The sequence below is a fragment of the Erinaceus europaeus genome, chromosome 7, assembly GCF_950295315.1.
Source record: "Erinaceus europaeus chromosome 7, mEriEur2.1, whole genome shotgun sequence".
Taxonomy (NCBI): domain Eukaryota; kingdom Metazoa; phylum Chordata; class Mammalia; order Eulipotyphla; family Erinaceidae; genus Erinaceus; species Erinaceus europaeus.
This window is the reverse complement of record NC_080168.1, coordinates 38,103,124-38,129,961: the sequence shown is the minus strand read 5'-3', so window position 1 is coordinate 38,129,961 and position 26,838 is coordinate 38,103,124. Positions and strand designations below refer to the sequence as shown.

At 42.7% G+C, this 26,838-nt stretch overlaps 1 protein-coding gene and 1 long non-coding RNA gene across 5 annotated transcripts in view; both read right to left on the bottom strand.

Moving 5' to 3' along the window:
* Positions 1–380: 380 nt before the first annotated feature.
* The window catches only part of RFTN2 (raftlin family member 2), a 118,742-nt gene continuing 92,284 nt past the window's right edge, over positions 381–26,838 (bottom strand). For 3 of the 4 annotated variants that reach the window (XM_016193115.2, XM_060194215.1, XM_060194214.1), the window contains 4 exons: positions 23,902–24,023; positions 21,856–21,959; positions 9,392–9,470; positions 381–2,410 (listed from right to left, as the gene is read on the bottom strand). In XM_016193115.2, the coding sequence (XP_016048601.1) occupies positions 2,138–2,410; positions 9,392–9,470; positions 21,856–21,959; positions 23,902–24,023 (578 nt within the window). In that variant the 3' untranslated portion in view covers positions 381–2,137. Of the gene's footprint in view, positions 3,043–9,391; positions 9,471–21,855; positions 21,960–23,901; positions 24,024–26,838 lie in introns of all 4 variants that reach the window. The other variant, XM_060194216.1, reaches the window with a different exon arrangement.
* The window catches only part of LOC132539408 (uncharacterized), a 107,611-nt gene continuing 81,153 nt past the window's right edge, over positions 381–26,838 (bottom strand). The window contains exon 2 of the long non-coding RNA XR_009550678.1: positions 381–1,518. This is a non-coding gene — a long non-coding RNA (uncharacterized LOC132539408). The remainder of the gene's footprint in view (positions 1,519–26,838) is intronic.

The window sequence follows — 26,838 nt, the reverse complement described above, 5'->3', positions numbered from 1 at the left end:
AGAGAAATGGAGAGAGAAGGGGAAGACAGAGAGAGAGAGAGAGAAAGATAGACACCTGCAGACCGGCTTCACCGCTTGTGAAGTGACTCCCCTGTAGGTGGGGAGCTGGGGGATTGAACCAGGATCATTTATGCTGATCGTTGCACTTTGTGCCAGCTGCGCTTAACCTGCTGCGCTACTGCCTGACTTCCTGAACAGAGTATAGCTAGAAAAAAAATCACCTTTGTAGCTAGAAAGGCGATGCTTCTGCGTGGTGGCACTTCCTATCAGTATTGTCCATGGTCCACGAAGGTCCACGTAGGTTCAGCATATTGCACAGTAACAAGTGACGTGCCTGGGAAAGGTGTGAAAGGTGGACTCAATAAAACAACAGCCTAGTAACAAATGAGACTTTATTTTTCAAATAATCTTATAGTGTCAATACCAGTTGTATTAAAAGATATGATAGACTGAATTCATAAATCGCAAATTCTGTTATAATGCACGTAAGGGTTACTACATTTCAAAGTAAGACTTTCACAAATAAATGAAGTCCTGTGTTTTGTGGAATTTTAATATTTATCTATTAATGGTTGGACAAGGTGAAAGCACCCTTTTTAGCAAAATAAGAAAAGCAGAGATGGGTTGCTGTACTCATAATATGCTCTGTGAGCACCTTCTTACTCTGCAGAACTGAAAATTCTAGGTTCCCATATTCTGAGGCAGAAGGGGCACTAGGGAGATAGCATAATGGTCATATAAAACTATTTTCATGTCTGGGACAGCAAAGGTGCCAAGTTCCTAGCAACACCATAAACCAGAGTTGAGCAGTGCTCTGGAAAGGAAGAAACGAAGAGAACAGGAGGGAAGAGGAAAGGGTAGAAAGATTGACTTATTAATAAGAGAAAGAATCAGAACATCACACTGGCGTGTTGGTGTGAGGGATCAAGCACAGGACCTCATGCTTGTGTGTCTGTTGCTCTAGAACATTGTGCTAACTCCCTGGCTGCTGGGTTGCCACATTCTTCAGAATTTAGCAATCAAAATAAAAGCATACTTTAAATCTAATCAGACACAAAGGACGAGTTTCCATGTAAAGTTGATGTTTTCCCATTTCATAGTATTTGCAATTAAAAAGTGAGAAAATTAATTCTTTCTGCCTGCTAAAGTTTTTCAGTATTGAGATGGTGAATTCTTTTTTTTTTTTTCTTTTCTTTTTCCTTCTCCAGGGTTATTGCTGAGCTCGGTGCCTGCACCATGAATCCACCGCTCCTGGAGGCCATTTTTTTCCCCCTTTTGTTGCCCTTGTTGTAGCTTCGTTGTGGTCATTATTATTGCCCTTGTTGATGCAATTCGTTGTTGGATAGGACAAAGAGAAATGGAGAGAGGAGCGAAAGACAGAGAAGGGGAGAGAAAGATAGACACCTGCAGACAAGCTTCACCGCCTGTGAAGCGACTCCCCTGCAGGTGGGGAGCCGGGGGCTCGAACCGGGATCCTTACGCCGGTCCCAGCGCTTTGCGCCACATGCGCTTAACCCACTGCGCCACCGCCCGACCCCCCGGTGAATTATTTTTTTATTGAATTAAGAAAATGTTGCTTTGTCTTATTTTTAGACAATTAAGAGCAACAAAGTTTAAGTTCAGTGAATCAGTACAGGGTTGGCATCATAACTCTTTAAGAAGAATTCTTTTCCAGAGATCATTTTAACATATACATAGGTTTGTTTTGTATGTACCATACCATAGTTCAAGACACAAATTGGGTTAAGAGTTGATAGTCAGGAAATAAATATTTGATTATTTAACCCTGTGTGTATATGAGACAGAAGGAGGGAGGGGGACAGAGGGCAAAAAAAGATTTTCAGTTTAAGTAAGATTCTAACTTCCTGAGAGCTTTCTAATTAGTTAAAATACCAATTAAGATAATTATTTTTCCAGGAATAATAGATAAGTGTACCTTGTGGATTACTAGCTAATAACCTAGTGAGACATCTGTTTACACATAAATGCAGACACGATTCAAACTTACAAATAACATTGGTAATCCTGCGTCTGGAAGTATTCAGAGTGTTGCCTAGGTGCAGACACAGTATCAGAGCAGAGTTAGTTGGTAATCACTTTAATAATTATTTACAGCACCTGTTGCTTTACTTGTTGCTCACATACAAGTGACCTGTGTGACGCCGTCTTCCTGCTCGAACTGCCCTTCGTCCAGCTCCCTGAGGGCACTGTCACTGCTGCTGATCCCGGAGAAGCTGCTGCACTGCGCCCGCCTGGCCCCCTTCACCCAGCACTCCTGGAAGGGCGAGAAGGGCCTCCCTTCAGGCAGAGGCCTGCTCTCTGGAGGCTGTGACGTGGCTGTGTCCAGGCCGATGCTCCTGCTGGGGACTCTGCTTCTGCCTTCCCCTTTCATGTGCTGGCCGGCTTTCCTCTGCAACACAAGTAATGGGCAAACAGGAGGTGGGCAGATGAGCATCTGCGAGCCTTGCCACGTGGCTTTGCTGCCTGGACAAACCTTCTCTGCCTCTCTTCAGATACCACCCCCCCCCCACCCTCTAGGGGCCTGGCTGTGCACAATCTGAGCAAAGAAATCTACTGAGCAAAAAAAATCATACTTTGTACAACACAGCAAGGAGAGATATGTGCAAGTTTCCCTTTATCTCTGACATTCGGTGTTGGGGATGGAAGCTGGGACTTTGGTACCTCAGGCAGGAAAGTCTCTTTGCGTAATCATTATGCTATCAACCTCCCACCCCAACTCCATTTTTTTGTTTCTGGGTATTAGTTGAGATCAAAACAGACTAAAAAGTGCTTCACTGGCTGCATTTCACATAGAAAGAGGCTACGTTGAGGAGTCACAGATCATAGAGGGAATGCTGTGGCATCTTGCTGAGTTGAGGGACCTCTTTCCTGCCTGGCATGTGGCCATGGCCCAACGGATGGAATGCTCATCCTGCAGTCTGATGAGCTGTAGATGATTCTGCTGTGGAACATTTACTGTTGGCTGACAATGTCCTTGGGGCAGCTGATGGTCTGTTGCCTACATCAGTCAAAATAAGATTTCTAAGTAAATAAAGAGAAAACTACTATTATTATTATTATCATTATTATTATTTTGCCTCCAGGGTTATTGTTGGGGCTCAGTACCTGCACTACAAATCCACTGCTCCTGGTGGCCATCCTTTCCACTTATTGCCCTTGTTGTTATTGTTGTTGTTGGATGGGACAGAGAGAAATGGAGAGAGGAGGGGAAGACAGAGAGGGGGAGAGAAAGATAGACTCCTGCATACCTGCTTCACCACCTGTGAAGCGACTCCCCTGCAGGTAGGGAGCTGGGGGCTTGAACTGGGATCATTATGCCACTCATTGTGCTTGGCACCATGTGAGCTTATAACTTGCTATGCTCGCTACTGCTTGCCCCCCCCCTGCAGCTCTATTTTTTAAAAATTTCCTTATTGGGGGATTAATGTTTTATAGTTTACAGTATCTATTTTTAATACTGATAAAATGCCTTATATTAAAATGATACTTAGGTACAAAAATGTGGAGCACAGATGTAAAGATAACTATAGCACAGTAGTTTCCTGGTTTACATAGTTCATTTGCTGAAAGGCTATTTGTGTTACCTGGGAACTAGAATTACATTTTCTGGAATGTAAGAGCTACAATTATGAAACTCATAGGAAAGAAACATACATGTCAGATCCCCAGGCTGGTCATGTAGAAGTTATTAACTCACAGGCTTGTTGCGCTATGGTATACAAAACACACAAGAAATGTCTAATGGTTTGCATGGCAAATGCATAAAGCAAACAGTCTTATTAATTGGATTTGTGGCATACTCTGAGTTGTAATCACCATTTACGCAGGAAGACACAACTCTTAGTATGTGGTCTAGAGAAAGTATGTAAGATCAGCTTTTTTTTTTTTTTTCTTGACTCAGTTCCTGAACAAATTGAAGGGACTAAGTCTATAGTGGGTCCTTCCTCAAAAGAGCCCTCCCTTGTAGTCCCAAGTCGGATATAACTTGGTGGTTATTTTGTATATTTATTTATTTATTTATTCAGTCAGTGAAAGAAATACAGACACACACACACACATACACACACACACACACACACATACACACACACACACACACTCCGTCAGCTCTGGCTCTGGTGGTGATCGAACCTGGGATCTCAGAGTAGGAAAGTCTGTTTGCAGAACTACTGTGCTGTCTCCCCAGCTTTATCATGACATTTTTCACTGACACTCTTGGCAGTAAAAATAAAAACAGAATTATCAGATTTCAATTTTTTTTCTGTCTCTATTGAGACTTCACTGCTCTGGGCTAGCAGTGAAAAAGAGAGGCAGAGAGTCAGAGGGAGAGAAGGAAAGACATCACAGCTCCAATGCTTCCCCAGTATGGTGGGGGTGGGGCTCAAACCTGGGCCATGCACATTGCAAAGCAGGCAACCTTCCAGCTGACTTAATCTTGCAAGGCTGCAACTTCTTCCCTTTCTTCTCCTTCTCCTTCTCCTTCTTCTTCTTTTCTTCTTCTTCTCCTCCTCCTCCTCCTTTAATATTTATTTATTCCCTTTTGTTGCCCATGTTTTACTGTTGTTGTTATTGATGCCATTGTTGTTGGATAGAACAGAAAGAAATGGAGAGAGAAGGGGAAGACAGAGAGGGGGAGAGAAAGGCAGACACCTGCAGACCTGCTTCACCGTCTGTGAAGCGACTCCTCTACAGGTGGGGAGCCAGGGCCTTGAACCGGGATCCTTATGCTGGACTTTGCGCTTTGGGCCACGTGCGCTTAACCCACTGTGCTATTGCCCGACTCCCTTCTTTTTTAAAACTCTCATTCACCAAGTGTACTGAATTTAACTCAGGCAGCAGAATCTGACAGATTTACTCTGAGACAGGGCATAGGGTTTTATAATGGCCGTTCATTCTCCCTGGCACTGGGGAGTTGGTCAGGAGGCGCCAGCCCTCTGGCTGCAGGCATAGCTGAAGGGCCTGCCAGCCTGGGCTCCTTTCCCAGGCCTGGCTCCTGGCGCCTGGCTCTCTCTCCTACAGGCACAAAGAATGCATTCAGACCTGAATGAAGTAAGCTGAGCAGGCTGGCGCTCCTGGAACATTTGGCTGCCTGGATGTTTCTTTCCTTACCAGTGTCAGGGTCAAAGGTAAATTTTGTGGTAAGTCCTTATCTAGTACCACTCAACAGAGGCCAACCCTTAACTTTCTTTTTCCTTCTTTTTTATTTATAAAAAGGAAACATTAACAAAACCATAGGATAAGAGGGGTACAACTTCACACAATTCCCACCACCAGATCTCCGTATCCCATCCCCTCCTCTGGTAGCTTTCCCTTAACTTTCTTAATAAAACTGGCTGTTGTTCAGAATAATAAGATATTAGTAGTAATTCACACTTAGAGAGTTAACAAGTAAAAAGTCTCCAAATGTAAATTTCAAATGTAAAGACTAAACATTAAGTGGTCCAGGAGGTGGCACAGTGATAAAGCTTTGGACTCACAGGTCCTGAGTTCGATCCCCGGCAGCACATATGCCAGAGTGATGTCTGGTTCTTTCTCTCTCTCCTCCTATCCTTCTCATAAATAAATAAAATCTTTAAAAAGACTAAACATTAACACAGCACTTCTCTAAAGCTGACTTCAGAACTTAGCTAACTTTGTTACTGTGTGCCTGTTAAGTTCCATCATCCACACCTTAAGCAATGCCATCACCTCCCCCCACCTCACCTTCACCCCACATGAAATAATAGCTTTCCCAACAAGTGACATTGCAACACTCTTATAACTTAAGAGTGTCAGAAGCCAACAGTCCTTGGAGGTCCCTGTACTTTGGCCTCATTCCACAGAGGTAAGACCCAGACCAAGTCAAAACAGGCTTTATCCAAGGTTAGGGAGTGGTCGACAGGCCTGTACCCTGAGCGTCTTACTTTACTCTGTGTCGTATGCTTTACATTGGTTTGTTCTAGCCCTCCCCCCGCCAAGAGAATTGGATCAGTCCTATTAATTTCGCGGGCCTGCTTGGCCCCGCCCCAAGGAACCCCGAGAGAGGGTTCCTGAGTTCGAGAGTGACAGAGTTCCTGAGTTCGAGAGTGCGAGAGTTTCAGAGGGTTCCCCAGTGCCAGAGTTCCTGAGTTCCAGAGTTGGAGAGTTCCCAAGTTACAAAGTAAGAGGGAGTGCTTGTGCCGCCGCAAAGAGACAGCCGAGTTCTGTTTGGTGATTAGTTTGTGAATCGTTGTTCCTGAATAAAGAAATACAGCTTCCCTGCCCAGCTGTTGTCTCCGCGTCTCTGTTACCCGCCGTGAAGCTAGCCCGGCCGGCAAGAGCCTCCGAAATATTAACAACAACTCTGTTGACTCATTACTACCCAAACTTACAACATCTGACTATATTTATAATCAGAGATTTGTGTTTCCAAAATAGAATCTTCTTTCAATTACAAAAAAAATGTGTTCAGTGGCAAAAAACAAAGAAAAAAAGGAAAATCCACTTTAAACTCACTGTTTAACTCACCCAATATTAAAATCTTGGGATATTTTGCTGTTTCCTCTTTAAATATGTTCATATTTACATATGCACACATAGATGTGTATAGCTGAACATTTCCACTTAGGATCATATTATAACTGCTTATATCAGTGTGGAGGAGTGTTGGTATGCTTCTGGATTCTGCTTGTGAAGCCTTCTGTTTTTATCATCACATTGGGTTCGCTTTGTTTGCGATGTGTTCTGTTTGCATGTCCACTGTTGGCTGGGCACTGCCCTGCCTTCGGGATATTGGTTTGGCCCTTGCTACCCCTGCCTCTGGGACATTTGGTTTAGTCCTCACTGGTTCCCACTTTTTCCTTCTCCCCGCCCCCTATCGTAGGTATTTCCGTTGTTTCTGAGTCTTCCACCGGACGACAGAGATGCAGGACAGAATTGTGTTGTGATTAGAAGAGATTAGTTTTTTGAACTACATCCCCGCTCCTGAATAAAGACTGAACTGCGTTCTCAGCTCAGCCATGAGTCCCTGGTCATCTCTGTCTCCTGCAAAGCCAGCACGGCAGAGGAGCAAATATATTTAGCTTTGGTAAAAGGTAAATTTTGGGAGTTGGGCGGTAGCACAGTGGGTTAAGTGCAAGTGTCATGAAGCCCAAGACCGGAGTAAGGATCTCAGTTCAAGCCCCTGGCTCCCCGCCTGCAGAGGAGTCACTTCACATGCAGTGAAGCAGGTCTGCAGGTTTCTATCTTTCACTCCCTCTCTCTGTCTTCCCCTCCTCTTTCCATTTCTCTTTGTCCTATCTAACAACAATGACAGCAATAACAACAATGATAAACAACAGGGGCAACAAAAGGGAAAAGGGGGAAAGCTTTGTGAGTGGAGTAGCAGGTCTACAGGTCTCTCTGTCTCTTGCTTTCTCTGTTGCCTCCTTCCTTCTCGATTTCTGGCTGTCTCTATCCAATAAATAAGTAAAGATTAAAAAAAAATCTTAAAATAAATAAATAAAAAGTCACCAAGATTACCCATCTGAAACTCCACTGAGCACTTGTGCCCAGGGAATAAGTCCTCAGTGTGGCCTTCGCTGCCTCCCAGCCTAACGCTTTCCTTACCTCTGCTAACCCCTGCAGTCCTCCCAAGCAGACCCATTCCCTCAGACATAGCACTTTGCCAGTTCTGTCTGTTCCTTTCTAGCCTAGCCTCTGCAGCCTCTCCTACTTTTGTTGGGTTTTGAATTTAGTGCTTCACCACCTCCTTCCTGACTGTGTCACTAACCTTTTCTTCCTTTGGACTGTAGCACTTTCTCTGGGCGCCCACTGAAACCAGGCCTGAATTCACTGTGGGGCATGTGGTTATAGCCAGTTGCTGGTGCACTCAGTACAGCTCACACACTACCATGTGGAAAACCAAGTTCAAGACCCTGCTTGGGAGAAGCTCCTTGAGTGGTGAGCAGTGCTGCAGCTGTCTTTCTCTCTCCCTCCCCTCTCTACCTCTTTGTCTCTGAGAACAGACAATAAAGAACTGGCCATCAGGAATGGTGGTTTGGCCATGCAGGTGCCAAGCCCCTGGCTGGAGATGACTTTCCATGAGATATTTACACATAAACATCTCCCTCAAAGGCATCCCTCACCCTCAAGATATAACCAATGGGGGAGACAGCATAGCTTTGTCTTCTTGTCCCATCCACCCTCTTTTTAAAGATTCTCTCTCTCCTTTTCTCCCCCTCTCTCTCTTGCCTCCAGGGTTATTGCTGGGGCTCGGTGCCTCGCATCACTAATCCACTGCTCCTGGAGGCCATTTTTTCCCATTTTATTGGACAAGACAGAGAGAAATGGAGAGAGGAGGGGAAGACAGAGAGGAGGAGAGAAAGACAGATACCTGCAGACCTGCTTCAATGCCTGTGAAGCAACTCCTCTGCAGGTGGGGAGCTGAGGACTCGAACCCAGATCCTTACACCACCTCTGTGCTTTGCACCAGCTGCGTTTAGCCCACTGCGCTACCACCCGACTCCCCTAATCTTGTTTTTTAACTTTTTTTTAAATATAATTTATTTCTTTATTGGGGAATTAATGTTTTACATTAAACAGTAAATACAATAGTTTGTACATGCATAACATTCCCCAGATTCCCATTTAACAATACAACCCCCACTATGTCATTCATCATCTTTCATGGACCTGTATTCTCCCCACCCACCCACCCACCCCAGAGTCTTTTACTTTGGTGTAATACTCCAATTCCATTTCAGGTTCTACTTGTGTTTTCTTTTCTAATCTTGTTTCTCAACTTTGGCCTGAGAGTGAGATCATCCCATATTCATCCTTCTTGATTTACAAGATAATAAGATTATACACACCACACCCACCGCTGAAGCTGGGTTTCTTAGCTGCTTTCAGCTCGACATAACCTCGAAAGCAAAGTGCCATCCTTTGGGGTCCGGGCCCCCTCTGGGCTCTTATGTCGCCTGGCTGCTGGCACATTCTCCTTTTTTAAATTTTTAAAAAATATTTAATTTATTTATTCCCTTTGGTTGCCCTTGTTTAATTATTGTAGCTATTATTGTTGCCGTTGTTGTTGGATAGGACAGAGAGAAATGGAGAGAGGAGGGGAAGACAGGGGGAGAGAAAGATAGACACCTGCAGACCTGCTTCACAACTTGTGAAGCAACTCTCCTGCAGGTGGGAAGCCAGGGCTCCAACCGGGATCCTTAGGGTCCTTGTGCTTTGCACCACCTGCACTTAACCCGCTGTGCTACAGCCCGACTCCCCACATTCTCCTTTTTATACCCGGTTCAGAAGACTGTTGTCAGACACGTTCACAATTCCTCACCAGTAACTGCCATTTAGAATTACAACAAAGATTAGAATTAGATGTCTTGTTAGCACATTCAGTTTATAAAGCATCAGTTTTACTCACTTCTGGTATCTGAGCAGACGAATTCCACATAGCAGGTCTCTGAAGGAACACAATTTGCTTTGTAGCCAAATTTCCTTCACTGAAAATGGAAACATAGCATTAGAATTTGTGGATTAGTAATTTTCTCTTTTTATTTTGCCTGCAGAGTTATCGCTGGGGCTTGGTGCCTGCACTAAGAATCTACTGCTCCTGGTGGCTGTTTTTTCCATTTTTGTTGTTGTATAGACAGAGAGAATTTGAGAGAGGAAAGGAGATAGAAAGGGTGAATGAAAGATAGATACCTAGAAAGAATAAAGGGAAAAAAGAAATAAAAAAGAAAACACCAAAAAATAAGAAAGAAATAAAATAAAAAGAAAAAATAAATAAAGAAGGAAACAAACAAAAAAAGAAGAAAGACACCTGCAAACCTGCTTCACTGCTCATGAAGCGATTCTCCTGCACAGGGGCTCGAACCCACATCTTACTCCGGTCCTTGCACTTGGTGCCATGGGCACTTAACACCCTGCGCCACCACCTGGCCCCCAGAATCATAATTTTTATAGCTGCATGTTATATTTTTTATTACTTATTGTTTATTATTTTAAAAAATATTTATTTATTTTCTTTTGTTCCTCTCCTCCTCCCTATCTCATGTGAAATTTTCCTTCACGTGTGAATCTTTAGAATAGTCTTCTGAGATACAAATGATGATATATACTTTTCTTCTATTTTGTCTTCTAAAATTCTTCCACTCTGTCTCTTATAATGTAAAGTTGTACAAGAAATTCAGTGTTTCTGAAGTGCATCAGAATTATTTTGATATTTATGTGTGGCCTTGCACATGTGCAACTTCACAGCTCTGGAACACTTTGAGAGGGGGGGAGGGAGGGAAAGAGAGAGAGAGAGAGGGAGAGAGAGAGGACTGCACTGTACTTGAACCTAGATCAGAGGCATGGCAATGCATCTGCCCTACCCAGTGAACTGCTCTCTCTCTCTTTCCCTTTCTCTCTCTCTCTCTCTCTCTTGCCTCCAGGGTCCTAACCCTGGTGCTGACACTACAAATCCACTGCTTCTAGAGGCTTTTTTTTCTTTCCATTTTATTGGATAGAACAGAGAGAAACTGAGCGAGGAGGAGGACATAGAGAGGGAGAGAGAAAGATAGACACCTGCAGACCTGCTTCACCGCGTGTGAAATGACCCCCCTGCAGGTGGAGAGCTGAGGGCTTGAACTGGGGTCCTTGCGCTTAATCCCATGTGCCACCAGCCAGCCCCATGAACTGCTCTCTGGTCCTACCTTGAGATTCCTGTACATACCCCCCTGAAGACTACTACTAAATTAGAATTCAGAGATAAGGTGGTCATCCCACTGTTTTGAAGTAGTCATTTTATCCTAGTAGTATTTTAAAGGTCAGCAATACACGTTGCTTTAAAAAAAATTTTTTTTAATTAGCTTTATTGGATAAAGACAGCCAGAAGTTTAGAGGGATGCGGATGATGGAGAAGGCAAGAAACAGAGAGACAAAGCTTTCCCCCTGTAGATGGAGACCAAGGGCTTGAACCCAGGTCCTTGCACACTGTAACATGTGCGCTCAGCCAGGTGTGCCACCACCCGGCCCTTACATGTTGCTTTTTTAATTAATTTGATCATCCCCCAGACTGGCCCTGAAAAGTTTATTGTTGATTTTTCACCTTGGTATCATGCAAGAAAAGGGTTGGGCCCAGCTGCATAATCATATAGTGATAATGATTAAGAAAGGACTCTGGCAGACTGGGAGTAGACAACATAATGGTTATGTAAAGAGACTCTCTTGCCTGAGGTTCCAAAGTCCCAGGTTCAGTCCCCCAACCACCATCAGCCAGAGCTGAGCAGTGCCCTGGTTAAAAATAAAAAATAAAAAAGGAGGGGGGGAGGGTTCTGGCAACTTTTCATATAATAACCATGGAACAATAACCACAGAACAATGTAATGATATCAGATCACTGCATCATGTTTTCATGGCAATACAGTTTTAAATCTTGGCTATCTGATAACACCTGGGATAAAGAAACAACAATCTTAGTCTAGGATGCACTTGGAAAATATATGCAGTTTGGAAACGGCATATTTGAGCAATGAAGGTGTTAAAAAGGAAATGACAGATACAACAGAGGGGCTAGACTGACCAAACACCTGGACTGACTGGGGCCCAGTCTCCTGCAGGAATGTGGTCTTGATGAGTGAGCCTGCAGTTTCCTGGTCAGCGCCAGTGAGCTCATCTTTTCCATTTCCCAAAGGAAGGTGAGACATCTTTTCCCAGTCTGTTCAGGAGAGTCACCTAAGCTTGGGATAATTCTCTTTTCCCTTACTTTATATCCTTTCTGTTAAACCAAACTAAAGCAAAACAAAAGCTTTCCTTTTAAAAATATTTTATTTATTTAATTTGAGAGAGAGAGAGAGAGATACAGACAAAGAGAAAGACCAAAGCACTGCTCAGCTCTGGTTCATGGTGGTGCTGGGGAGTGAACTCTAGGACCTCAGAGTTTCAGGCATGGAAATCTTTTTGTGTATCTATTAAGTTATTTCACCAGCTCCAAACCTTTTGTAGCTTTTTGGAAGGTCTTATCTACTTGCTAGATGGGATACTGTTCAAACTCATGAGCTCCTTAATAAAACCAGTAAGACCTTCCAAAATAAACGAGGTGGGTTTTGCTATTTGGCAGGGAAGATGATGCACAAAGTACCATATGTTTCTGTTACTAAAGTATGGTTTGGGTAAGAGAAGTGTAAGAAAAAGTTAAAATGGATTAAAATACTCTTGTTCTAAATGGGACAAAAATGTTCAAGTCAGGAAGCGTGGTTGATTTATTTCTGTGGAGCTGGAACTCACATATGCACAATTCCAGTCCTGCCCCCCCCCCCACCTGTGCTGACTTTCATTCAGACAGAAATATAGGGAGAAAGATGAAGAGAGGAGAGATTCCACTGTCCCAGAGCATCCCCCGGTTCCATGGCATCTCCATGAGGTGACAGGGCTTGAGCCTCCACCAAAGAGTGGCAAGGTTACCACCCTACCTGGTGAGCTCTCTAGCCCGGGAAGGAAGCCTTCCCATTTGATTCATTCCAAGTTTAATTTTTAGACACACAAATCACCAAAGAAAGATTTTGAGGGGTCTGGGAGGTGATGCAGCGGATTAAGTGCACATAGTTTGAAGTGCAAGGACCGGCACAAGGATCCTGGTTTGAGCCCTGGCTCTCCACCTGCAGGTGGTTCGCTTCACCATCTTTCTCTCCTCCTCTCTGTCTTCCCCTTCCCTCTCAATTTCTCTCTGATATATATACTGTAGGAACAGTGGATTTGTAGTGCCAGCACTGAGCCCCAGCAATAAATAACCCTGGAGGCAAAAAAAAAGAAAGATTTTTGACAGGCATTAATTTTTTTCTGGATCTGAACATACATGTAAGCATACATCTTCATGTTGTTTTTCACTTGTTCCTTTTATGGGCTAGTACTCCTCAGTATTGATTTTGTATGTAGAGAAATACAATATGGGGAGATAGCATAATGATTCTGAAGAAACACTCTCATGCCTGAGGCTCTGAGATCTCATGTTCAGTCCACCACACCACCATGAGCCAGAGCTGAGCAGTACTCTGGTGAAAAACAAAAACCAAAAAAAAAATAAAATAAAATAAAAAAAAATAAAAAAACCAACATGTACATTTTCTGAAATATCCTGGTTCAGTTTTTTAATTTGGTACTGGATTTTGTCCTTTTTTATTTCACTCTTAATAGACTATTTTTTCCTTTTAATTTCAGATGCAGAGAAGAAGAGGAGAGACAGAAAGGAGGAGAGACACTACAGTTCCTTTCCATTATACACGAGATTCCTCCCCCACCTCCCACACTGACGTGCTCCTATGCTAGGAGCTAGAACTAGGATCCTTGTGCAGGGTAAAATGTGCCTGTTAAGACTGTGGGGACAGGAGTCGGGCTGTAGCGCAGCGGGTTAAGCGCAGGTGGCGCAAAGCACAAGGACCAGCATAAGGATCCTGGTTTGAACCCCGGCTCCCCACCTGCAGGGGAGTCGCTTCGCAGGCGGTAAAGCAGGTCTGCAGGTGTCTATCTTTCTCTCCTCCTCTCTATCTTCCCCTCCTCTCTCCATTTCTCTCTGTCCTATCCAACAATGACAACAACAATAATAACTACAACAATAAAACAAGGGCAACAAAAGGGAATAAATAAATAAAATAAATACTTTTTAAAAAAAAAGTTTGTTAAAGAAAAAAATTTAAAAAAAAAGACTGTGGGGACAGCATAGTGGTTATGCAAAATGACTCTCATGCCTGAGGATTTGAGACCCCAGGTTCAATGCCCAATACCACCATAAGCCAGAGCTGAGCAGTGCTCTGGGGGCAAAAAATATTTTTTTAGGTAAGCTACCTCCTGGCCCTGATAGCCTGATTTTGGATAATCTCAGCAGTTACACTTGCACAGTTGACTTCAACATCTTAGGGATTTTGGTGTTTTTAAAAGGTCAAGTCTCATATAACAGTTCTAATTTTTTAAAATATTTTTTATTTATTATTTATTTCCTTTTGTTGCACTTGTTGTTTTATTATTGTAGTTATGAATGATGTCGTTGTTGTTGGATAGGACAGAGAGAAATTGAGAGAGGAGGGGAAGACAGAGAGGGGGAGAGAAAGATAGACACCTGCAGACCTGCTTCACCACTTGTGAAGCGAGTCCTCTGCAGGTAGGGAGCCGGGGGCTGAAACCGGGATCCTTATTTCAGTCCTTGTGCTTTGTGCCACCTGCGTTTAACTTGCTGCGTTACCGCCCAACTCCCTACAGCTCTAATTTATTAGCCTCAAATGCACAGGCCTTTATAAGTATTTTGCAGATGTTATCTCAGTTATCGTGACTAACCGGTAGAGCCTGTACCATTTTCCAGATGAGGACAAGAGACCCAGAGAAGTCTGGTGACTTTCCAAAGTCAAAGTAAGTGGTGAAATTAATCCAAGTAAGTTCTGCTTTTGATGGGGTTAAGCCCACAGGATGGAGTTTGTATGGAGTCTGTCTGTTTCTTTCTCCCTACATGATGGCCTAAAAGATGCCCACTTTGCAGTTCCCAGGGCTGTTAGTAATCCAGGACTACTTGCACAGACTGGTTCTGGCAAGCCCTGTGCCTCCTTCCCCCACTCTACCTCAGGGTAAGCTGGGCAGGGGTGACAGTGCAGGACAAACAGCTTCTCTAGATAAACAGACACCTGCAGCCCTCTCCTACCCTGCACCTTAAAGAAACCTGCTGTACACCCCTCCTCTGCCCCTTTTAGGGACCTTCGTTCCCTTAACCATTAACTCTCCTCTTTTTTTAAATTTCTTTATTGGGGAATTAATGTTTTACATTTAACAGTCAATACAATAGTTTCTACATGCATAATATTCCCCAGTTTCCCATATAACAATACAACCCCTACTAGGTCCTCTGTCATCCTTCTTGGACCTGTATTCTCCCCACTCACCCACCCCAGAGTCATTTACTTTGTTGCGCTACACCAATTCCAGTTCAGGTTCTACTTGTGTTTTTTTTTTTTTCTGATCTTGTTTTTCAACTTCTGTCTGAGAGTGAGATCATCCCATATTCATCCTTCTGTTTCTGACTTATTTCACTTAACATTGATTTTCAAGGTCCATCCAAGATCGCTGAAAACAGTGAAGTCACCATTTTTTACAGCTGAGTAGTATTCCATTGTGTATATAGACCACAACTTGCTCACTCATCTGTTGTTGGACACCTGGGTTGCTTCCAGGTTTTGGCTATTACAAATTGTGCTGCCAAGAACATATGTGTATACAGATCTTTTTGGATGGATGTGTTGGGTTCCTTAGGATATATCCCCAGGAGAGGAATTGCAGGATCATAGAACTCTCCTCTTTTTGAAGAGTAAACACTATAAATGTTAAACTCTTTCTTGTTTTGGTTGTTTGTTTTCCCAACACAACCCAGACATATTCAGCTCCATAGTGCACGGACTCTCAAACATTCTTCTAGATTCAGAAATTAAAAATGTTCAGGCTTGGGAGTCAGGCAGTAGTGCAGTGGGTTAAGCGCACGTGGCACAAAGTGCAAGGATTGGCATAAGGATCCCGGTCTGAGGCTCCCGGCTCCCCAATTGCAGGGGAGTCGCTTCACAAGCATTGAAGCAGGTCTGCAGGTGTCTATCTTTCTCTCCCCCTCTCTGTCTTCCCCTCCTCTCTCCATTTCTTTCTGTCCTGTCCAACAACGACAGCAATGGTAACAATAATAACAAGGGCAACAAAAAATGGGAAGAAAACAAAAAAAGAGGCCTCCAGGAGCAGTGGGTTGGTGGTGCAGCCCCAGTGATAACCCTGGAGGCAAAAAAAAAAAAAGGGTTAAACAGGTTTTACCAACAGTCTTTGCTACCAGATCATAACAGTGAACTTTTACCTTCATCTGATAATGTCTACACTGTTGGTAATGAAGAACCCAAGTTACAAAGTGTAACGGAATAAAACAAACAGCAATACTGCACAATGTTCCTGGCCCAGGAAAGAACAGTAAACGTTATCTGTTCCAGTACTCCATGCTGCTGAATGGCAGTTATAGCTGACGTACATTTTCCTGCTATCTCCTCTCCAAGGTCAACAGTAGAAGCTGCCTTTTCATTTCATTATGGTTTGAAGATCACACTTAACCTTGGATATATATATCTCCAAGGAATATGTATATATATATATATATATATACATACATATATATATATATATATATGTATATATATATATATATACATATATATATATATATTCCTCTAGGGTCTGTCAAATAAGTACTTAATTTAATACTTGATTAATTGCTGCATTATAGTGTGTAATATGTAGCTTACCCTGCTCTAGCCAGAATACAGCTCCCTAGTGAGGTGCTAAATGGAAGCTAAACCAGGCAAAAGTCCCTTCAGAGCAGACAGCTTCCATGTCTTTTTATTAACTGATGACTTTTTTTTCAACTAATTTTTAAAAAGGTCACAAACAAATTCCTTATAAGAACATAAATCATAAAGAAATAAATGAAAAAAGAAGGAAAGAAAGGTAGAAAAGAGAAAAAGAAAGACCCACACCTGGATACAAACAAAATAGAAGCCCTTACTCCCTCAGAGAGGGAGTCTGTGTCTCTCTGCAGAGAACTGAGTACTCATTAGGATTTGCTATGTAGCTTTTCAGTTTTGCTAGATAAATCTCAACTGTATAAGCTTAAAAAAATACTCAAGTTTTTCTTCTTTTTTTTTTGAACTTCATTTCTCTGGGCTGACTTCTTCAGATAGAAAGAGAGAGACACACACACACACACACATACACAGAGAGAGAGAGAAAGACAGCACAGCAGCAAAGCTTCCCTCAGTATAGTAGGGACACAGCTCAGACTTGGCAAAGTGATGCCCAGTATAGGTGAAGTATTGTGCTGGCCCCTGAAACATTTGTTTGATTCAACGATATACATATAGATCTACTTACTCTTTTTTTTTTAAAAAAAATCCTATTTTTGCCAATTTACATTCCCACCAGCAATGTAAAAGAGTTCCTCTGTCCCCACATCCTCTCCAGCATTTGTTGCTGCTGTCCTTTTTGATGTATGCCATTCTTACAGGAGTGAGGTGGTATCTTAGTGTTGTCTTAATTTGCATTTCTCTGACAATCAGTGACCTAGAGCAGTTTTTCATATGTTTGTTAGCCTTTTGGATCTCCTCTGTGGTGAATGTTTTGTTCATTTCCTCTGCCCATTTTTGGATGGGGTCATTTTACAAGATACTGGGTACTGTACAGCAAACCATAACAAAGGGACTTTTCAAAGTTAACCCAATTAACAAATAATGTGATGATAATATTAACTATTGATTGTCTTTTTGAACCCTAAGACAGCAGGAACCTCACATCTTCACTATAGAGCCCCTACTTCCCCCAGTCCTGGCACCCTTGGATAGGGCTCACTTTCCCGTATGCTTCTCCCAATCCATTCCAAATAATATTGCATCCGCCGATCACAACCTAACCAAAGCAATGATTGCCATCTCAACATGCTTCACCTCAGTGTGTATCCAGAGACTTCACGTGTGGAATGACAACCCTTCAGCTTCATTACTCGGGTGAGACCTTTCCTTTTATAGTACACTCTAATTTCATCTCAGGTAGTTCACTTTCTAACAAAGTCCCATAACCTAGACATACACCAGTTTCTGTGAGAGAGAGCGTATGTGCACACGTATCCATAAACTACTGCAAAATATATACCTGAAAGCAGGATTACACTAGAGTTTGCAGTGAGTATCTCCCTAACACTTCCTCTCCACTATTCCAATCTTGGGATCCATGATTGCTCAACAAATTGTTTGGCTTTGTATGTTAACTCTCTTTTCAATCACCAGGTTCCAGATGCCACCAGGATGCTGGCTAGGCTTCCCTGGATTGAAGACCCCACCAATGTGTCCTGGAGCTCAGCTTCCCCAGAGACACACCTTACTAGGGAAAGAGAGAGGCAGACTGGGAGTATGGACCGACCAGTCAACGCCCATGTTCAGCGGGGAAGCAATTACAGAAGCCAGACCCTCTACCTTCTGCAACCCTCAACGACCCTGGGTCCATGCTCCCAGAGGGCTAGAGAATGGGAAGGCTATCATGGGAGAGGGTGGGTTATGGGGATTGGGTGTTGGGAATTGTGTGGAGTTGTACCCCTCCTACCTTATGCTTTTGTTCACTAATCCTTTCTTAAATTAAAAATTTAAATAAAAAAAAATCCTATTTTTATTCTATTTATTTATTATTGGATAGAGATAGAGAGAGAAATTGAGAGGGAAGGGGAGATAGAGATAGAGAGGGGAAAAAGACAGAGAGACACCTGCAGCCCTGCTTCACCACTCATGAAGCTTCCCCCCTGCAGGTGGGGACCAGGGGATTGAACCTATGTATTATTTATTTTTGCCTTCAGGGTTATCACTAGGACTCAGTGTCTGCACTATGATCCACTGCTCCTGGAGGCCATTTTTTCCCATAGTTTTTTAAAAAAAATATTTATTCCTTTTTGTTGCCCTTGTTGTTTTATTGTTGTAGTTATTATTGTTATTAATGTCGTCATTGTTGGATAGGACAGAGAGAAATGGAGAGAGGAGGGGAAGACAGAGAGGGGGAGAGAAAGACAGACACCTGCATACCTGCTTCACCGCCTGTGAAGCAACCCCTTTGCAGGTGGGGAGCAGGGGGCTCGAACCAGAATCCTTGTGCTGGTCTTTGGCTTTGCGCCATCTGCGCTTAATCCGCTGAGCCACCACCTGGCCTCATCTATTTTTACAGAGACAAGGAGAAAAGAAGGATGGAGGGGGAGAGGAAGAGAGACACCCGCTGCACCTCACCGTGAAGCTGCTCCCTTGCAGGTGTTTATTGGGAGCTTAAACCTGGGTTTAAGCAAGCGAATTGACTCACCCTGGATCCTTGTGCATGTGTGCATGTGCATCTGTCCATCCCACCCTCACTTCCCACCCCGTCTTGCCTTAGTACATGCACATTCACAGGCCCCAGGGTGAGTCAGTACGCTTGCCCGGAAGACCAGGTCTTGAGCACTGTGGCTGCACTGGCTTCTCAGGGAAATGTCACAGATTTTAAAAATTGGGAAATAACTGCTTCAGGGAGTTGTCACTCACTCTGAGTGATAGCTGAGATTTCTGAGAAGAAACGCAGCTCGGCTGCTTTGTTCACTCCTAAGTCTTCCATTAACTCTATGATTGGGCTGCCTAGGGAGAGAGAAAGAGGGACTGGAGCACTGGCTGGTCACACGCAGTGCAGGGGATCAACTCCAGGGCCCTACAAATGCAAGCCATGTGCTCTGCCCACTGAGCCACCTCTCTGGCTGCCTCACTCCGTTTAAAATTTAGGTATCTATATTCTTATCCCTCTCTTTCCTGTGAAGGCTATTATATAGCCATTCAGTCAAAAGTTTTTTTTTCTTTATATTTTTTAGATTATTTATTTATTTATGAGAAAGATAGGAGGAGAGAGAAAGAACCAGACATCACTCTGGCACATGTGCTGCCAGGGATCGAACTCGAGACCTCATGCTTGAGAGTCCAAAGCTTTATCACTGCGCCACCTCCTGGACCACTCAATAAAAAATTTTTAAAGTTTGTGGGGAAGGCTGGGGAGATAGCATAATGGTTATGCAAAAAAGACTCTCATGCCTGAGGCACCAAAGGGCCCAGGTTCAATCCCCAGCCCCATCATAAGCCAGAGCTGAGTAGTGCTCAGGAAAATAACAGATAAGGTGGCCGAAGGTGGCGCACGCGGTCAAGTACTCATAGTATGAAGTGAAGGACCCTGCAATGATGCTGGCTCCCTAGCTTTGAGGGGTGGGGGGGAAGAGGGGAGGGGTTTGCTTCACAAGCAGTGAAGCAGGTGCTTATCTTTCTCTCTCCCTATCTTGAGGGCTTGTTTGGAGGTTCTAGCAGGTGAGCGCAACATCTCGTATGCTAGAGGACCTCCCCGAATAGAGACAGACCTCGTCTGTCTCTATTCTGGGAGGGATGCACATGGAGCAGTGAGGGAGGCAGGGGATACCCGCCTAGCCAGCCAGATCAGCCAAATCAAACTGGCAATCAGTAGGGTGACAGGGGTGACAGATGTCACAGCCAGATTGCCCTCACATCCTCTCTCCTTATCTCACCCTCCCCTCAATTTCTCTCTGTCCTATCCAAAAAAAAAAAAAAAAGGAAAGAAAAGAAAAGAAAAGAAAAGAAAAAAGAAAAAAAATGGCCACAGGAGCAGTGGATTCATAGCACAATGAGTCCTATGACTCTGTATGAGTCCAATGACCCTGTAGGCAAAAACAAACAAAACAAAACCCCAAATTAAATTAAATTAAATTAAGCTTCTGGGAAATTTAGGGTACTAGACAGTTATTGGTTGCTAAACTGGGGAGAACAGAGAAAGCTGGAAGGTGGGTGGAGATGAGGAGGGGCAGCTGCCTGCAACACAGCTGGGTTCCCACTGGTCTATGAGTGACAGCTGAGAAGGCGAGGCCCACGTGGCACTGTGCTGTCCTCATTTTTCTGAATGCTATAGGGACAGAGCAAACCTCTGGATGCTAAGGAGAGCAAAGCATTTTCATAAAGAAAATTCTATAGATATTTTTCTCACGAAAAAATAGTATGATTTGATTTTTCTTCCTCCAGAAAATAAATGGGAGAGCTAACAAAAAAGAGAAACATGAGGCATCGGGCAGTAGCGCAGTGGGTTAAGTGCATGTGGCGTAAAGCGCAAGGACTGACGTAAAGATCCTGGTTCGAGCCCGGCTCCCCGCCTGCAGGGAAGTAGCTTCACAGGTGGTGAAGCAGGTCTGCAGGTGTCTTTCTCTCCCCCTCTCTGTCTTCCCCTCCTCTCTCCATTTCTCTCTGTCTTATCCAACAACAATGACATCAGTAACAACAACAATAACTACAACAATAAAACAACAAGGACAATAAAAGGAAATAAATAAAAATATTTTTTAAAAAAGAGAAAAATGCAGGCTTGGCTTATGTGAAGTGCCGGCATCTGGGTTTTGACGCAGGTATTTATTTTAGTAGAAAGAACTCAGAAGCTGGTGCTCCATCCAAGGGAAAGTCAGCACACCACATGCTGGGACCCAACATAGCTTAAACCCGCTGCCCTGGCATATGGACAGTTTCACACAGGCAGTACAAAGGAGCAGGGCACTGGACCTACAGAAAGGGCCATGTTTGTCTGTTTGCAGATTTATATCAATTTATTCTTTATGCTGGGAAAAATACCAGCATCTTGAGTTGGAAAAAAAGCAGCACTGGTTGGAGGTCAGTCTCCCGTGTCCTTACTCCATTCTCACCAACATGAACTCATATGCCTTTGAGAAGGAGGCATCATCGATCATACACATATCATGCCAAGGAATTTGATTTGCTGATCTCCATGGATCATGAAATCAGATTAGAAGATCAGGATATGACTTCCCCAGGCAGACGACCTCACCAATGTGTCCTGGAACCTCCCCTCCTTAGAGCCATATCCCACTAGGGAAAGAGAGAGACAGGCTGGGGGTATGGCTCAACCTGTCAATGTCCATGTCTAGCAGAGAAGCAATTACAGAAGCCAGAACTCCTACCTTCTGCTCCCCATAAAGATCTTTGGTCCATGCTCCCAGAGGGATAAAGAACAGGGAAATTTCCAATGAAGCGGTTGGGATACAGAACTCTGGTGGTGGGAACTGTGTGGAATTACAGCCATTACAATTATACCCCTAACAATCTTGTAAATCAATATTTAATCACTAATAAAAAAGAAAACATTCAAAAACCCAAAACAAACAAATAAAAATGACCAGGACAATGAGTTCAGCAGGCATTAAGTAAGTGTTGCTACATTGAGTTCTCCAACAAATGAAGTGTATTTTAGGATTAAATGGTTCATGTGAGGACATTTTGGAGTTACCTGTCATGTCTCAATACAGGTGTAGGCAACACACTTGTCAGGAGCCATCCAAACTCAGCCAGAGTATGCAGCAGAGGGCCATAATCTGTCTTGATTTCGCAGCCCTGTGTGAATAAGTATAAAAGCTCAGAGTCCAGTGGTGAAGATGGTAGTTACATAGGTCATTATAACAAAGGGTGATTACTCTTTACTAAGTAATATTCTTCTGACTTAATTTTCTACTACCTGTAGCCTCCCAACCTTTGAACCAACTTAGACACTCAGGGATCAGAGTGGAGAGAGGTTTCCAGCTGGTTTTCCAAAGTTTGGGTCTTTTTCAGTCTTGTTGGGTATTAAATATTAACACTTTGAGGAAAATTCACTTAAAGATTGGGAAGTGAGAGGGAAAGGTATTGAAGCTGTTGAAATGAGAGAGCCTCAAGTATGAGTCTATTTGCATGACATTCATGCTATCTCTCCTACCAGATTTCTTTATTATTTTATTTAATTATTACTGTTATTAGTAGCAGTATGATTATTATTACCACCAGAGCTTTGCTCAGCTCTGGCTTATGGTAGTGCCAAAGGTGGTGCACTTGGTTGAGCGCACATGTTATATTGCACAAGGACGCAGGTTCAAGCCTCGGTCCCCACCTGCAGGGAGAAAGTTTTGCAAGTGGTGAAGCAGGGCTGCAGGTGTCTCTCTCTTTCCCTCTCCCTCTTTATCTCCACCTTCCTTTCAATTTCTGGCTGTCTCTATCCAATATATAAAGATCATAATAATAAAAAAAGATTAAACCTGGAATGTCTCAGCCTTTAAAGTCAGCTGCACAAAGTACCTGCAGTCTCTCTGACCTGCTAAAGAGAATCTCAGTGGTCCAGGAGGTGGTGCAGTGTTAAAGCTTTGGACTCTCAAGCATGAGGTCCTGAGTTTGATCCCCCGCAGCACATGTGCCAGAGTGATGTCTGGTTCGTTCTCCTCCTATCCTTCTCATAAATAAATAAATAAATAAATAAATCTTTAAAGAAAAAAAAAAGAGAATCTCAGAGGAGACTTTATGTAGGATTACAATGCCAGATATTTTGGAATCTACTACTATTTATATATGAACAATTTTCTTTTTCTTCTTTCTTCTCCCTTTTTCTTTCTCCTCACCACCTGCTGCCTCCCAAGTACTGCTCAGCTCTGGCTCATAGTGGTGCAGGGAATTGAACCTGGGACCTGGGAAGCTTCAGGCATGACAGTCTTTTTTGCATAACCGTTATGCTATCTCCCCAACCATGAATAATTATTGTTTTCTTTTTAATTAAATTTTCTTATTATCTTTATTTATTTATTGGATAGAGATAGCCAGAAATTGAGATGGAAGGGCAAAGAGGGAGAAAGACAGAGAGGCACCTGCAGCCCTTTTTCATCACTTGCAAAGTTTTCCCCTGCAGGCTCGAACCTGGGTCCTTCCTTTCACACTTTAATGTGTGTGCTTAACCAGGGGCGCCCCTATTCTGTTATCTTAAACAACGTTGAACACTGGGTTAAGTAGATCCCCTTTCACCAATCTGAAAAGATTTGTTCATGTATTTGGGATTAAAGCCTGAACTCTTGTAGCAATGTGTTTTAAAGAAAGCTGTATTTATTTATTTAAATTAATTAATTTATTTACTGCCTCCAGGGTTATTGCTGGAGCTTGGTGCCTGCACTACAAATCCCCTAATCCTGGAGGCCATTTTTCTCCCCCATTTTGTTGCCCTTGTTGTTGTTATTATTGGATAGGACAGAGAGAAATGGAGAGAGGAGGGGAAGACAGAGAGGGGGAGAGAAAGATAGACACCTGCAGACCTGCTTCACCACCTGTGAAGCGACCCCTCCCCCACCCCCTGCAGGTGGGGAGCTGGGGCTTCAAACCCGGATCCTTAAGCAGGTCCTTGCACTTTATGCCATGTACGGTTAACCCGCTGTGCTACTGCCAGGCCCCCTGAGAGGCCTGTATTATTTAAGTAATTAATATCTTCAACATGTAAAAACTAAGCACAGAAGCAAAGCTAAAATTCCAGAATACTACAGTTTACCTCAATAACAGTCCACTGTTCTACTACAATAGCATCATTCCCTTTCCTGCTGGAACCGGGGACTCCACAACCTTCTTCTTCATAGATAAATATTCCTTCCAAAGACTTAGGCAGATGGTCCCCTTTGAAGAGAAAGCTAGAATTAAGAAGAGTTAGGAATAATAAGGCTCCTGTGAATCACCCAGGTGCCACTTTGGACCCTAGTACACTGGAGGAAGTTTCATGATATGGTGTTGCCCCCCATCTCTATGTGTCTCTCTGGAAAAGTTGACCCAGAGTAGTGAAACAACAATAAAGAAACAAAAACAAACAAACAATACTTATCCACCCACCTAAAAAACCAAAACAAAACAAAAAAAACAGAACCAAGACTCTAAATTCTTAAGCTGTGTAGAAAGCTGAGAGGAAAAATATATCAGCTAATAAATATTTATTAATATTCTACTCTTCTTTGGAACTTAATTTTATTTTTCAAAGACCAAGACTATATGCTTCATTAAATTAAAATCAAACTAAATGTGAAAAGATAGTAACAAAAATAAGAAAAAAATAATACAGTACACTGAGTGTATTTCCTGAAACTAAACATCTAGAATAGAGTTTCCCCTTAAAACGAAATTTTGGCTTCCGGGCCTACAAGTCATATGTATGTTAATTATTCCAGAGAAGTAACAACAACATAGTAACTTTTGAAATTACAGGTATTATTAAGATTAGCACGAGGTAAGATTACTTCAAATGATGTAAACATAGGATAATTCTTTTTTTACCTCAGTGAAGTCTGGGGAATAAAAAGAAGAATAGTAACAGGAAGATGCTAAACAGAAGTCATTGTCAAAAGAATTCCTGCAGGGAAGGAAGTTTGAAGGAAGGGCCTCTCTGTCATTTTCTTGAATAGCTGACAATAACCAGTTGGGCCAAACTAAACTGATTTTATGGAATTCTTTTGTCTCCTATTTTGCAGTAGGAGGCAATTTTCCCATGGTCCTGTATTAGTTAAATATTTTGGTTCTTATGCCACACAATATCACATAGAAGTTTTCCTGGCTGACAGTTATCTATTTACCTACAGACAGTTATAATGGCCTGTTTATAAGGTTTTCAAATGATCCATTAAGCTTAAGTATCTAAAAATGAAAGAATTAACTAATGGTTTAACTTTTATTAATAGGTTAAATATTGAAGAGAAAAAATCATCATCATTACTATCTTCATATAATTGACAGGACAGAACATCATGAAGATGTAGCATTGTTCAGAGTAGTTCCCAAAAACTCAGTAAAGTTTAAATAACCTGTTGGAATTGGATTTTATTCCCCATGGATGAGACAGAGAGAAACTGAGACGAGATGAGAGATAGAGAGGGAAAGAGAACGAGAGACACCTGTAGCATTGCTTCACTGTTGGAGAGGTTTTCCCCCTGCAGGTGGGGTCTGGGGGATTGAGCCCCAATAACTGTGCATGGGAACATGTATGTTTTGCTGGGTGAGCCACCACCCCACAGCACCCAGCTCCTGGAATTGGTTTTCTATGTTCTGTTCTTTTAAGTGCACTTGTCACTGTCACATGGATGTGGGTAATGAAACTAAGTCTATTTTTGCTTCTAAACTCAAATCACTTCTAGATCATCTTCAAATTTGTATATTTTTCTTTCTTATTAATTCAAGCACGCTCAGCTCTGGCTTATGATGGTAGTGGTGGGGGAGGGATTGAACCTGGGATTTTGGAGCTTCAGGAATGAAAGTCTTTTGCATAATCACTATACTATCTTCAAGGCCCTAAAATTGTTTATTTAAAAAAGAATGCCCCAAGTTCTTTTTTAGAACAAGGAAATATGTTTAAAAATAATTTTATATTGTGAAAATTATGTAATTATAATCTGCTCCTTATTTACACTGAGATCATGTAAGGTCATGGGATTTTTAATCAAGTCTGTGACTGTAAACTCTTTTGCTTTAGAAAATAAAAGTGGTAGAACCAATCATCATGATAATGAAGTACACGGAATAAGGCTTATACGGTATGCAACTATATATTTCAAAGAATTTCGGAGCTAGTGCCTTGAGCAAAAGAAGACAGAACTGGTTTCTGGGGCTCCGGCGGTAGCGCAGTGGGTTAAGCGCACGTGGTGCAAAGAGCAAGGACCTGCTTAAGGATCCCAGTTCGAGCCCCTGGTTCCCCACCTGCAGGTCATTTCACAGGCAGTGAAGCAGGTCTGCAGGTGTCTATCTTTCTCTCCTCCTCTCTGTCTTTCCCTTCTCTCTCCATTTCTCTCTGTCCTATCCAACAACAAACGACATCAACAATAACAATAATAACCACAATAAGGCTACAACAACAAGGGCAACAAAAGTGGGGGAAACTGGCCTCCAGGAGCAGTAGATTCATGGTGCAGGCACTGAGCCCCAGCAATAACCCTAGAGGCAAAAAACAAAACAAGGCAAAACAAAACAAAAAAAACTGGTTTCTATGACCAGGCTACATGGAACACTCCTGATCTAAGACAGATATGAGAGTATTTACCGTACACTTAGACCTATATAAGGTTTGAGAGCCAGCAGACTTAACCCAGATGACAGATAATGCTTATCTTTGGGTCTCAGGATGGAAGGGTAGTGACGGAAGAGTCATGAGAAAATTTTTTCTTTCCTTTTTTAAAGATTTTATTTATTCATGAGAGAGATAGGAGGAGGAAGAGGCGAGAGAAAGAATCAGACATCACTCTGGTACGTGTTCTGGCAGGGATTGAACTCAGGACCTCATGCTTGACAGTCCAATGCTTTATCCACTGTGCCACCTCCTGGACCACTGAATTTTCTTTATCTTTGCTTAATTAATTAATTAATTAATCAATTTCTTTATTTTTCCCTTTTGTTGCTCTTTTTTTTATCATCGTCGTTGTTGGATAGGGCAGAGAGAAATCGAGAGAGGAGGAGA